This window comes from Centruroides vittatus, unplaced genomic scaffold (genome assembly GCF_030686945.1).
Source record: "Centruroides vittatus isolate TY-2023 unplaced genomic scaffold, ASM3068694v2 contig_738, whole genome shotgun sequence".
NCBI classification, from domain to species: domain Eukaryota; kingdom Metazoa; phylum Arthropoda; class Arachnida; order Scorpiones; family Buthidae; genus Centruroides; species Centruroides vittatus.
Genome location: NW_027122474.1, coordinates 1,555,806 through 1,570,217, shown reverse-complemented (window position 1 = coordinate 1,570,217; position 14,412 = coordinate 1,555,806). Strand labels below are relative to the sequence as shown.

The 14,412-nt window shown below is 32.6% G+C and overlaps 1 protein-coding gene across 1 annotated transcript; it reads left to right on the top strand.

Moving 5' to 3' along the window:
• Window positions 1–190: 190 nt before the first annotated feature.
• On the top strand, window positions 191–8,449 carry LOC136980917 (carbonic anhydrase-like). The gene is made up of 7 exons (XM_067277115.1): window positions 191–338; window positions 4,597–4,653; window positions 4,790–4,957; window positions 6,929–7,083; window positions 7,154–7,243; window positions 7,339–7,566; window positions 7,638–8,449. The coding sequence occupies exons 1-7, from the start codon at window positions 293–295 to the stop codon at window positions 8,031–8,033; spliced, it is 1,140 nt and encodes a 379-aa protein (XP_067133216.1). The 5' UTR covers window positions 191–292; the 3' UTR covers window positions 8,034–8,449.
• Window positions 8,450–14,412: the final 5,963 nt, after the last annotated feature.

The window sequence follows — 14,412 nt, the reverse complement described above, 5'->3', positions numbered from 1 at the left end:
TAACATCCGGGAAAGTTAAACAACTCTCGATGCTAGATTTTTTTAAACTTACAATTGGAAACTCTTCCTCACGCACTAAAAATTACAACGAACATTAAAATAATAACGGATTAATTTTTATTTTGGTTTACGCGATCGATCGAGGAAGAGTGGCGTCATGTGTTTATCACCACAAAGTAGCATACGTCATGCCCTCGCCACACCTAAATTCATTCGATTCGTCGACGATGTCAGCGGCACACTTCTCGTTCAGGTTTCAAATTAGCGGTTCATAACATTAAAAGCGTGACTGATGCTCGACTTATTTATAGCTTTCTTCCTCCTCTTCCTTTCGAGGGGTGAGTAGGCCCTAATTATTTACCAAATTTACTCGATTTTAGTTTTTTCTCCCACTTTTCGTATTATTTTATTATTTACTCTTCTTTTTAAAAACAGCAAATTATAAGACTTAATATCAGATTCACCGTTTGATTGCTTAGGAAAGAAAATACTACTTCTTTACAACTAAAAATAGATACAATCTGCTCTAATACTACGAATTCTCCCATCCAACTCGTCCTTGAAGTTTTGTGCGATCGATATGTTTATTACGTACGAATAAAAACAATATTTTAACAAAAACAAATGAAAAAATACAATTTAAAAAACTAAAATATGGAGAATGATCAATGAGATCATCTCAAAAACCTACTCTTTCTCGGATTGTTCCCACCAGTGACCGAGTAGATAAAATCCCGAATACTGGTAGTTGGTCGCGGGTTCGCACCCGACAAACGGACCGGAACACCAGGAGTTTGCCGGGTTTCTTCGCGTGTTTAACACTTAAATAAGAGAGATTTCCATTGAAAGTCCTCCAGAGAGACATCCTCCCTTGGCAGATGGCCCAAATGTTGCGTGCGCCCATTAATTCAATCCAATTTCTTTTCAATTCATTCTTTTCAAGGACGTTTTTATTTGTTAGAATTATTTAAAATGCAAAGTTATATATAATCAAGCATGTCTACAGTTACAACTTCGAGAGTAAAATGCTTTAGCTGAGACTTTAGAAAACAAGTGATTTTTAGAGAGAAAACTAAAATTTAAAAAAAAAAATCAAATACAGTTTAATAATAATCAATCCAATTTAATTCTAAACAATGTTATCATGTCAAAGTAATTAAACTTGGCACGTGCCACGTGCCAAGTTTAATTACTTTGACTTGGTGGCACGTGCCAAGTGCCACCAAGTCAAAGTAATTAAACCGATGAACGTGTTAATTCGCACTTGGCACGTGCGAATTAACACGTTCATCGGTTTGGCGATAACTACGAGAAAATATAAAAGTTATTTATTTGACTTAAGGTAACGTAACACATGGGTGATCTGCCAAGGGATGCGCCTTCCGGGAGGATACTTTCTGTGGAAAATTACTTATATTTACATGTTAGACATGTCAGGAAGGCCCGGAAAGCTATGTGGCCAACCCATCGGTCAGGCGGATTCTGCTAGTGCTTGGTAATTCCACCCGGGCACTAGTGAATCTTGCTTAAAATTACGAAGTCACTCATTAAAAAGAAAAAAGTGTTTTAAATGTTCAGCAAATTTTCACCACTCACGAAGTGTATTAATTGCAAACGTTTTATTTCCGAAACCATTCACAGTGTGTGTGTGTGTGTGTGTGTGTGTGTGTGTGTGTGCGTGCTGCAGTGATTCTCAAAGTGGGGGTCGTGAAAAATATTTGGGGGTCGCTGAAAAATTGATGCCAGATCAATTTTTTTTTTCCAAATATTTTATAAATTTACAATGGATTCATGTTTAGAAATAATAGAAATAAAAAATATATAAAATAATTTTTACTTAAATAAATTGCACATATAAATAATAAAACAATATAAATATTTAAATACGAGCCTAAATATAATATTCATAAATTTGTGCGCTATTGGGGAATCTCCCGAGTTCCACCCTCCGCCTAAACTATGATAGAACAGCGTTGTCATTTGGAACAGTGTTCGCTAGCAGCGTCGCGTCTGTAGGCAAGTCGAGTTAGAAATACAGTAGAGCGTCGTTATCCGAAAACCAATCAACCGAAAACGTTTCAGTCGGCAAATTCGAATTTCCGCTAGTGCTGTGGCGCTGCAATATTTGGCTGTCTTGGGATACTCCGATATTATTTTAGTTGATATGCGTTTTTAGCTGACAACACTGGCGCGACCATGAGAGGGTACTTAAGGACGCGCCAGTATTTGAACGAGACTTTTTTTCCCATCGTGAGTGGTAAGTTTTGCTTGTTTTTCTGAGGACTGTGTAGTGCTGAATCGGAACGTTTAGAGACTAGATTAACTTCCGAAATATAATGTTTTTTGTTTTTATATTTTTCAATATATTTATTTTGTTTGTGAAAAATAAAGAAATAATTTTTTTTTAAAATTTCGTTAGTCTTAACATTGACAAAAATTCAACACAAAGCGACACGCAATGGGGAGAAATTTCAACATGGAATAGATTAATTAAACAAAAGAAATTAACTCCTCCTGAATTTAAATTAACCCCCTCCCTCCGGGATGTTTTTCTACACATACTCATTCTTCGGGGGTCCTTTGAAATTTTTAAGTGCAAAAGGGGGTCGCGGACCAAAAAGTTTGAGAAAAACATCTTATTTCACTTATCAGTTCTTGAGATAAAACGAATTATTTTCATGCAGAACTGTTTCTTATGCAATCGATTCACTCATCAGTTGCCCAGATAAATGCAAATTGCCCATAAATTAACAACAAATATTAATACAGAAATCAGAAATGATCATCACGAATGTTTTTACACATAAATACAAAACAAAAATTGAGTTTCATCAATGTTTCTCTTCAATTATATGTAGACTATGCATGTAATTGATAGTATCAAGGTTTTTGTAGAATGCCACATACGAAAATCATTTTTTACTCTTTTCGCCCTGTGGACACAAGGCCTTTTTAAAATTACACTCACCGTAAATCTAGTCCACAAAGGGGTAAAGTAACTGATACGTTTTAAATCAGACAACGGTAGTAGCTGTAACTATTTGTCTTTAAATTGTAGTTAGTTAATAAAATCTATATCTAGAAAAATGATATATATAGTTTATTGTAAATAGTTATAACTATAATTCTTTACACTGTCAATGTTTTTGGGTTGATATAACTGCATTGTGTTGTTTGATTGTTAAAAAAAATATCACCGTTGTTACTTGTCACCTTCAGGCCTGTGTGTTAGAAATACCATTTATACAACGTAATTTTCGAACAAGAACACTAATGCCCATCAGAATAATATACAAATGCAGATAAAACGATAGAAAATGTTAGTAGTAATGCTTTAAGAGAAGAAAAATAACTTTTATTACTTTTTACCAAAGAAATTAAAGTCATCGGAAAATACTAATATAATCAATCAATTGATTTTATTACTAATGTACTTGCATAACAGTAATGTTGGAAAAGAAAGAAAATTAAAACTGAACTCGAACCGAAATTAAGTATTGACATCTACACATTCATTGATTCGATGCAACCGCATCGAATCAATATTACATGATTTGATACGGTTTACGAACTTATAAAAATGGATAATTAAAAGTTTTTAAATGATAAAACAGTTCATAAAATTTTCCATCATAAACAATTCGATTTTATACCAAAAGAGCGCATCGAACGATTCGAAATTATCGACATCAATTCAATTCATTTAAAAGAAAAAGTTTGGTTTTTTGACTTCACCATTAAACCTCGGTAATTTAATAATCAATAAAATAATTTATCTTTTGTGAAATTATACATTACAATTGATTAGTACATACAGGTTACATATGACGATTTCGGGGCAAGAATGGTCAGTGTTAGTAAATTCTAATTTTGAGATAATTAACTCAACGTTTACACGATATTTCCATTTTTGGGGGACTAGACAAATTTGACTTGGTTCCGTATTGCATTAGATAAAGCAGCTGCTCTTAAGTAAACTCCACGTGCTAAAGGCCATGACACCAAAACGAGCTTGGATCATTCTTGCTCCGAGGGCCTACCAGTGGCCGAGTGGATAAAACCACAGAACACTGGCAGTGTGTTCGCGCCTTCCCAACGGACTGTTATCCGGGGTTTTTTTTAACGTTAGTAACACCTAAATAGAGGCCATATATACACGCATACAAAATTATATAATATAATAAAGAACCATTATATATATGAAAAAATTTTTAAATGGATTCTATACATTTTTACCTCGAGCTTACATAAAATAGTGTTCATTTAGTGATTACATTGTCTATAGTCACCTATGTGTTTCACTCGACGAGAGAATCTCGGTATGTTTTCAATAGTCTCTTTGAAAATGAAATAACAATATAGAACTTGTAATTTATTCACTGTTATTCTTATTATAAGCTTTGCAACTTTTTAAACACATGGTAAATATTTTTGCTCGATTTTATTTATCGCAACTTAGGATTACTTATTACGTTTTATTTATTTATTTTTCATATATTCTGGAGCATTATTTCAATTAATTTAGTAATATTCAACGAAACAACCTATTGTTATTCTTTACCATTGCTAAAATTATTATGAAAATTATTTCTCTAGGAATCGAGGCAAATCAAAATGACAGCGAACCGTTCTGGGATTACGGTGATGTTTCAGGTAAGATTGTAATCGTATCATATTTGAATAAGTTAAAAACTAGAGATTTAAAAATTTCTATAATCGTTTTAAAATATATATATATTTTTAGGCCAATTATTATTATTATAAATTATAAATGGTTTTTTCCAAAAAGGTCCAGAAAAATGGAGAGAACTCTATCCTTCTTGCAACGGTAGTAGACAATCACCAATTGACTTACTCAGAGGTGAAATTGTGACAGCTACTTCTTACGAAAGAATTAATTTTTTTGGATACAAAACAGTGGTAAAAAATGCTTACTTAAAAAATAATGGGCACACAAGTAAGTGAAATTATACTGGAAAATTTTTTAATTTACATAATATGATCTCGTATCAAGAATAAGATATAGCCTATATACAATTGATTCTAGAAAAATTACATACAAGCATATGAAAGTAACCGATAGATAGAAAATCGAGACCAGATTCTGAAAGTTTATTTTTAAATTAAAATATGATTAAAAATTGCAACCCGGCATTGCGACGATGACACTATAAGTAATTGCTCGTATTAATATTTTTATTAAATAAGTTAAATCAGACACGAACTTCTGGAATTGTGATAAGTAGAGCGCAGCGATGGTTAAAGGCACTGTCCCACTTGTTTAACATTCTATGGTAAAAGTTTGAATTTTATACCTTCCTTTTAAGTCGACCTCTATATTTACTTTTCGCTTATTGAGAGGAAGGACTCATTATAATACAAATAATAGCAATTAAATGATTATTACATATATAATGTAAAAGCCTCTGGGACTATTTCACGAAGAATTTCCATTAACGGTTAATAAATTTTACATGAATGAGTAAAAATATTAGGTGAAAGAATAAATTCACAAGCCCAATTTTTAATTAATGCCTTGTTATCGGGCTATAATAAAGCTAATTATAATCGAATGGCTTGGGTGCAAAAAAGATGATAAGCCATACAAAGAATTTTAAAAATGTCACATTTAAATCTTTAAACAAATCTTGTAATCGATATGTTTAAGATTTAAATGATGATATTTCTTAAATACTTCTCTGTATGGCTTATCACCCTTTGCACCCAAGCCATTCAATTATAATTAGCCTTATTATAGCCCGATAATACGGCAGATCGTTTAGCATTATTACATAAATATATAATATTTTAAACACATTTTTATGAGAGTCTAAAAAATCGGTCGAAACTTCACAGCTGCTTTTAATTTTAGGAATTATTGCACGAAAGAAATTAACATTTACATGGTCCTATTATATCGATTCTATTATAGACTTTTTGTCAAAAAAAAAAAAAATACTACGGATCATGAGACAGCAACTCGAAACTATAAGATCCAAGAATCAGAAAAGATGGTTGGATCTTAAAGTAGTTTTATACTTATGCTCCTCACGTTTAGAAATTTCAATGCAGTTTCATTAAAGCTATGAGGATTTAATGCTTCGATAAACAGTTATATAAACTTTATATGTCTTTCAAATATCCGAACCGGCTCAATAAGTATTTCGTTATATTCGATTAAAGTGAGCAAACATCTTGATATCAGTAACTAATCAGCATTACATTTCGTTGTAGCGTGAATTTGGTTTTTACTGTAATACCATTCGTTTTATATTCATAAAAAGAGATAATAAACATGTAATAAATGTCCGAGATCTTTAATTCTTTTCTTTATAAAGCTTAAACTCTCATTACAGTTTAAAACTGGCAATACATTGTTAATACAGTAATTTGTGATTTCTTGAATAGAACTTCCTAGTAATGTCAACGCCTCTTTCATTTATAGAAATGCATGACTCGAGCTTAGATATAATATATAATAATAAAAAATTTTAATTTACTGTATTTAAGTTCATTAATAATATAGTCTTAATAACTACCGTATTCAGATTGTAGACCTATAAATTCTCACTGTCGTCCGTCCGCGCCTGTCTTTCCTTAATCTCAAGAACTGAATTAGATAGATGAAATCCGAGACTAGATATGGAAACCTTAGGAGCAGGTGGTCCTGATAAACTATTTACCGAATTTCTAGTGAAAAACGGAAGTCACATTATTCCAATTCAAAAATTTCCCCCGAAAGGAGTTATAGTTGACGGCACAACTCTCTTGCTAATGGGGAAAGTACGATGTACAGGGGCAATCCACTACTAACTTGAGGTGGAGAGCATATATTTTTAAATTAAATTAATTAAAAATACGATAAAAAATTGCAGCCCGGCATTGTGACCGTGTCACAATAAATAATTGTTTTCTTTTATGTTTCTAGTCCAATTAGAAATCCGACAAGATATACGTTTACCGAGATTTACAGGTGGTGGTTTAATAGGCGTATACAAATTTTTGAAAATCATCTTTCATTGGGGACACACAAATGAAGTCGGTTCCGAGCACGCTTTCTCTGGTCGTTATTCTCCTTTAGAAGTAAGTTTCGTTACGGTGTTAACAGAAACGAATACGATTAAGCTAATCTAATCTTTCATCTCTGCCGTAGATGCAGTTGATCCATTACAATACTCAATATGAACCAGAAGAGGCTGCAACTAAACCGGACGGTTTGGCAGTTTTATCGGTACTATTCAGAGTAAGTTATAATTAAATTTATTTGCTATATTTTCTAGATATATTATAATAAGAGTACAAACAAGAAGTCCAAAATTGATTCAAACTTTCCTTTAGATTTCTTCAGTAGATAATATAAAACTAAGACCTATTCTCGGCAGCATGCATAAAATTATCGAAGCAAATTCTTCGACGGAAATTCCGAATTTATTTTATCTGATCAATCTTCTACCCTCCACTTCTAAGGATTATTATAGATATATGGGATCTCTGACCTCGCCTCCGTGTCACGAATCTGTACATTGGACAATATTTAAAGACAGAGTGCCGATTAGTGAACGTCAGGTATTTAAAATAATACTTTTTTTTTAGCAAATTAAAAACTGATAATTTCATATTTTCGTTTATTTTCAAAGCTGGAAAGATTTCGACAGTTGAAAAAGAGTTCCGGATATAATTTGGTTAATAATTTTCGACCGGTGGAACCAATAAACGGAAGAATAGTGATGTTTTACAAAGAACCTAACGATAGCAGGGATCGGAATCCATTCGTCATTACAGATGATGATGATGACGATGACGACGACGACGACGACATCGACATAGACATCGATTTGAAATTCAAGAATAAAGATAAACATAAAAACAAGGATAAATATAAAGATAAAAAATACAAAGATAAAGATAAAAAGTACAAAGATAAAGATAAAAGCAAGAGTAAATATAAAAAACATAAAGGAGCCACCACCATTCCAATCCCAACCACGTTTCTCATTTTAACGGCAGTTCTGGTCAGTACAAATCTCGTTTAATTTTGTACTTCGTAATTCTCAGAATCATTTGTTTGCCACTGCCTTAAAATAATGGTTAAATGTCATCTCTCTTAGCTAAATGGTAGCATTTAGCTAAGAGAGAAACTTTGTTACTGAAATCCGCTCTAAATCACGATGGCATTTAACTAAATTTATATAATGCGAAAATATGAAAATAAGAAGCCTTTCCTAGTTGGCAATTACATTGTTCTGACGTAATACCATTAATGTGATATACTCTAAAATATACGAAAAACTATACTTTTCGATGTCGTTGTTTAAATTGTTTAAAAATTTTATGCAAATTTTTATGATGTGGATCCATTTTCAGAAACTTAAAATGAGTTTTCAGTGTCAAGTGATGCGATACTGTAATTAGGTCCTATATAGATTTTCAGTCTCTAGATGTAGGACCATAAAGACCAGGGCCGTGTTGTAGATTTTCTCAGTATGATGCAAGTGTTCGAAATGCCGCCCTTTAAATGTTTTTTTCTTTAAAATAACCTTAGATTGTGAATTTTTTTTAAACTGCACAAAATGTAAGAATACTATTTGTATTTTGTAAATATAAACTACTATAAAATATTGATACCAACTATCAACTACAACAATCTATTACAGTTTTACTCTTCTAACTTTAAATTTAGCAAATTCGTTAATTAGGGATGTGTAGTTTAGAGTGACAGCCAATGTACTGTACAGTACATTCAATAGAAATTAATGATAAATTTCTAAGTTTTGTTTGACTTATTGAACTTCTTAAGTAGTGATCATATCCAGATTGTCTGTAACTTTTCACTTTTTGTATGGTTTCTGATAACATCCTTACACAATCTGACAAATTTATAGTTACAGATTACAATAGCTTCGAGACTGAATTTAGTTCGAATAAAATATCATGTCAAACAATTATACCGCATATAAACTTGCAATTTTTAATAGTTTTTGCTAACCCTCTTGCTTTAATTTCTGTATCTCTGTTGACGTCTTCTATTATTTGGAATAATGCATCTTAGATTTCGCAATGTTGAAATCGTGAAGATTTTAACGCATCTATTCTGCTTGACCACCCAGTAGAATCGATGATTTTGGAGTTAATTGTGAAACATATTTTTTTAGCACTTCCCAACGCTTTGTAGAACTAGAAAAAAATGTAAAGTTCTCGTACAATAGAAAAAATAGTTGTTGTTTCTGTAGAATCATTCACAACTAGGTTTAAAGAATAACATGCACGGAGCACATAAAACGCCCTTCTTATTTTAGTAATGAAAAGTCCTGCTACCGAGAATACCCTCTCCTATTCAATTGATGTGATTGGAATCGTGTTTAATGCATTTAAGAGAAGACAGATGTCATGTGTTTTTTCACCCGTAGCCTGGAAGATTTCTAGTTCGTTTTCGAGATTGTAGTACTTCTTGTTCCACTGATTCTAATGTCAGACATGATTCCACTGATTCTAATGTCAGACATGATTCCACTGATTCTAATGTCAGACATGATTCCACTGATTCTAATGTCAGACATGATTCCACTGATTCTAATGTCAGACATGATTCCACTGATTCTAATGTCAGACATGATTCCACTGATTCTAATGTCAGACATGATTCCACTGACTTTCCAAACGCCATTGTCAAACTTCTAGGCTTACAGGAAAGCGGCGCTGAACGTCCGACGTACACGTTTTCGCGTTGAAAACTTACCTCGCTAATAAGGCTAATATGTATATAAGATATAAAACGAAAACATTTTGTCTGCTGGCTAATTGATAACATTAGATTACGTTCAACAAGTATCTACTATATATTACATAAAATTTATACCGTCATATATTTTTCTGTAATATTTCATTTCACTTAAAAAGTTTCTGAATATGGATCCTGACTATAATTAGAGATGTGTTATATAAGGATATTTTAATATAAAGTGTACAAATTTTTCAAAAGAAAATTTTTGTATAATTTATCTTCAACAGTAAAAATAACAAATAAATAAATGTTCATACAAAGTAAAATTTACTTTCTATAAAACCAATTTAATGAGGCAGCATCTGTTCTAATCCTTAAGCATCAGATAAGATGGAAATATCAAAACACTGTGCCATTCGAAAATTTATTCCAACTAATGCGAGAAGAAATATATATACATATACAGTATTTTCATTTTTTCGAGAAATACAATTCAGGAACCATTTTATCAATTTGAACCTCCCACATTCATTGTTGCTATTTTATCTATATTTTATATGATAATGTTTGTAAATTTATTACAGTAACTGCCTTTTTATACATTTTAGCTTCATAAATAGTATTACATCAGCCCACTTATCTAACTGATTCTCAATTATTTGACTGTACAGTAGTATAACAGAATATGGATTGTTAGATGTGAATATGATGTGAAATGTGAGATGATGTGAATATAGATTTATTATTATGGCTTTCTTTATTCATTGTCTTTGAAATTCATAATTAAGGAAACTTAAAATTTATTTAGAAATAAGGAATCAAAATAAAGAAGATAATTACTGTAAAGCAGCAATTCTCAAACTCTCCCCTTTTTTGATATTGAGGTATCAAAAAAGGGGGATGTATGTAATTCAGTGGCACGTTATCAAATTGGCAAAAAAAGGCAATTGCCTTGGCCCCCCACCAACAGGGAGCCTCCAAACAAAATCTTTTGTAAGAAAATATTTTCCCAAAGAAAAGTGTCTGAGTCAACACTGTACACGAGGCCCACTAATTCAAATTTGCCTGGGTCCACGAAGTTATAACGCGTTGCTGAGCAGTTATTATACTTAAGGAGTTGAAATATCGAAACGTCTGAGAATTTCTGCTGTATTTCATTCAACAATTTGTAAAATAATACCAGTACAGGCAGTCCTCTACTTACGAACATTCGACTTACGAACCTGTGCCGACAGATGGCGGGTTAAAGTGCAGTTGGTTATTTTTTATGTATAGTCAAATTTATTTTTGAAGTTTTACGTTAAAACATTTACAGTACATACATATGTACATTTGTAGTTGTTTTAAATGAGTAATTTTAATAAATAATGTACTGTACAGGAGGGTCTAATGATGTGTTCACTTGTTTATAATCGATCAGCGCAAATCGCAACCGTCAATCTCGTAACGGTCAAATCGTAACGGTCAACTCTTTGATAACAGGTGCGTGTCTGGGAATTGTAACGGATAAGTTACGGCGGCGCTGATCGATTATAAACAAGTGAACACATCATTAGACCCTCCTGTACATGATTTTAATTTATACTTCCCTTTAACAATCGTAATTCAACATTATTCAAGTAGCCTAAACATTACATAATTGTAAAAACAACGTTGTATTTGAGTTTTTGCGCCAAACATCGTCTTTTCGAGTTACGAACTTTTCGACTTGCGAACGACTGCTACGAACGGATTAAGTTCGTAAGTAGAGGACTTACTGTAATGACAACTTTAAACAAATATAAAAAACGTTTTCGTGTATTACGCATTTTGATATCGATATTTTGTTAAAGATTGTAAATATTTTGTTTAATTATAAAGTTTTATTTTAAATAAATTACATAAAAGAGTATGCTATTTTAACTATATGTAGGCAGATTATAAACATTCATTACTTTAACATATATGATAATATCTTTTAAATATACAATATATACGTATTCGTTTAGTATATAGAGATATTAAAACTTTTTAATGCTTTTAAATGTATTATTGTAACCATGATAATAGTTTTAAAAGATTATATATATATAGTTGTCATTGTTCAGTTTTGAGTGTGTATTTATATATTGGGTGTGTGTATATATATGTGTATGTATATATACACACACACACCCAAAACTGAACAATGGCCACTGCGGAAACAGAAAAATGGCTGTTGTTGGGAATGGTCGTTGCTTTGAGGTTATTTAGTATACATTTTTGTTCAACGATCCTGAAACAATAGCCGCTATTGGAGGTTAAATTATATAGTCCCGTTTTTTGAAAATTAAAAATCTTGTATATTGTGATTTGTTGGGAGATATTTATTCAGGTTGATAAGGGTCATACATTTGAATGGATACTACTAAAAAAGATGCGGCACAAATTAGTAGGCGCTAATAAAGACAATAATTAAACACTTGAAGAAATTGAAAAAAAGAAAAAACATCAATGTAGCTGACAGATGGGTCAAAATGCTTAATGAAATGGACGAAAAGATCTCGAATGCCAAGATTTTAAAAATTTGATAAAATTAGTCCTTTATCAGGATTACAACTTCTATAGAAAAAATGGTGTACTATACATTACCACCTATGGAATTTCGAGACTTTGAGTATATATTTGAACTCAGAGGACCGAGACGAGTTCAACGGTACCCTACTTCTGGGCCGGAGACAAAAAATAAGAAAGTTATCATACTTTTTTCGGCGATCGCGCGATGATCGGGAGTCGCGTCGCTCTCTCCGCTAAGCCTATCGCGTGTTTAACAGGCAGTCCGGCAAGTCGGCCATACATACCTTCAACAGACAGATGTTGATCCACGAGCAGACTGATCGTCTAGGCCTACAGTTGGAGTTAAGTCCTTTTTGCACACCCTAGCGCTCGTCGACCTCGGGGGGGCTACGGCTCCTCAGTCTCGCTATCGCTCGCGGTCGGCTAGTACTACGGGCCGACCGCGCTATCGCGATCGGGAGTCGCGATGCTTGAACAAAAGGAAAAAAAGGAACTGGCGTTCGACTGTTCGTGGTCCCGACGGACTCCCCCCTGGAGGGGAGCCGCCGGCAGGGCGCCGATTGTTTAACGTCACTAGTTATTGATTTACGATAATTCTTGAACAAAAGAAAAAAAAGGTCGTGCAATTTCTTGCCTTTCAGAGTGCTTTTTTTTTAATTTGTTTGCAGACTTTACCGCGAGATGGCAGCACTAGCAACTACGGTGCCGTCTGCATGAAAGCATTAAAAAAAGTATGAAAACTTAAAAACTATGATAACTTTCTTATTTTTCGTCTCCGGTCCAAAAGTAGAGAATCGTTGAACTTGTCTCTGTCCCCTCAGTTCAGATATATATCCAAAGACCCGAAATTCCATAGGTGGTAATCTACAGTATCCCCAAATTAAATATTGAAGCCCTGAATGAAACACTTTATAAAAAGGTAAATCTTCTATTACTTAAGCTTAATCCGTACGTATTTAAAGACCCTTGCATTACATAACGTTATTGTAAATATTCCTTTATAACAGAACGTATTTGTTACAGAACGTAACAGTTAGTTACATTACGTAATTTATAGACAGTCCTATACGAAAATAATTATATTATAACGTGAAGCGGAGTAACTATCATCAGTAGTTCTGTTCGATTGTTCAAATACTGTTTTATGAAGAATATTAATGGATTATCTGCTTATCTATAGAATGTGAGATAAAGTATTTTTTTTCATACTACTATACAAAAAAGGTGATACGGTAATAACACAATCATCATCAATCAATTTGACAATGGTAATGTAACGTTCCTAACTGTTGGTTTCCATAATTACTAGATTTAAATTCAATCGAGTACGTGTTTATATTTTCATTATTATTATTTTTTTATTTGCTGGAATCAGAAACGAGCCACCATTTTGGAACCATAGGTAACACTAACCTTAAAAGCATTGATGTAATACGTAGATTTTTTTAACACAGCAAGTCCTCACTTAACGTCGTCGATTGTTGGAAATTGCGACGTTATAACGAAACAACGTTAAGTACAGACTCGTATGATATTAAAATATAATAAATTTAACTTACATTATTAAACTGAGTACTAGTTTAATAGACTGAACATTCTTTTCCAATCTTTTCACTTCGCGAAACCTATTTTCCATTTGAAATGATCTCCACACCAAATTTAGATATTTTCTTGATGCTCCACGTTGAATCTATGCCTTTTTCATGTATTTTTTCGCGCACAACACTTCCACGTTTGTTGTTTTCTTACACCTCCATTTTGGATTTTTTTTCACTCTAAATGTAATTTCATTTTTACACCCTTTTTTTCTTTTTTTGTTGCAAAAGTTTTCAGAATGTAATATGCCACATCACTACAGAATGCGATAATCAACTTTAGACTTAAGCAAATTCCAAGTATAGAACGAATCCATTGTTCCACCAACACAAATTCTCAAGTCGGAGACTAATTTGCATATCAGCGCGTATTATGAAACACCTGTAATGTTACGTTCGATTTCTCAAAAATAGCCATTCTGATTTTATAAACAAAAAAGTATTTTTTAATGTTATCGAAACAAGTTAATGTTAATTATATCTTTGTTCTATGCAATATTTAAATTCGGTGATCCACTCAAATTCACTACGTCATTTCGTATGCGATGCGGCACACGTGAG

What these genes read in the sequence shown, in the direction of transcription:
- LOC136980917 (XM_067277115.1), top strand. Translation starts at nt 293, where the DNA reads ATGCTCGACTTATTTATAGCTTTCTTCCTCCTCTTCCTTTCGAGGG. An exon ending in GTCGTTATTCTCCTTTAGAA is followed by an intron (nt 7,084 to 7,153) that starts GTAAGTTTCGTT and finishes TCTCTGCCGTAG; the next exon opens with ATGCAGTTGATCCATTACAA. An exon ending in TGCCGATTAGTGAACGTCAG is followed by an intron (nt 7,567 to 7,637) that starts GTATTTAAAATA and finishes TTATTTTCAAAG; the next exon opens with CTGGAAAGATTTCGACAGTT.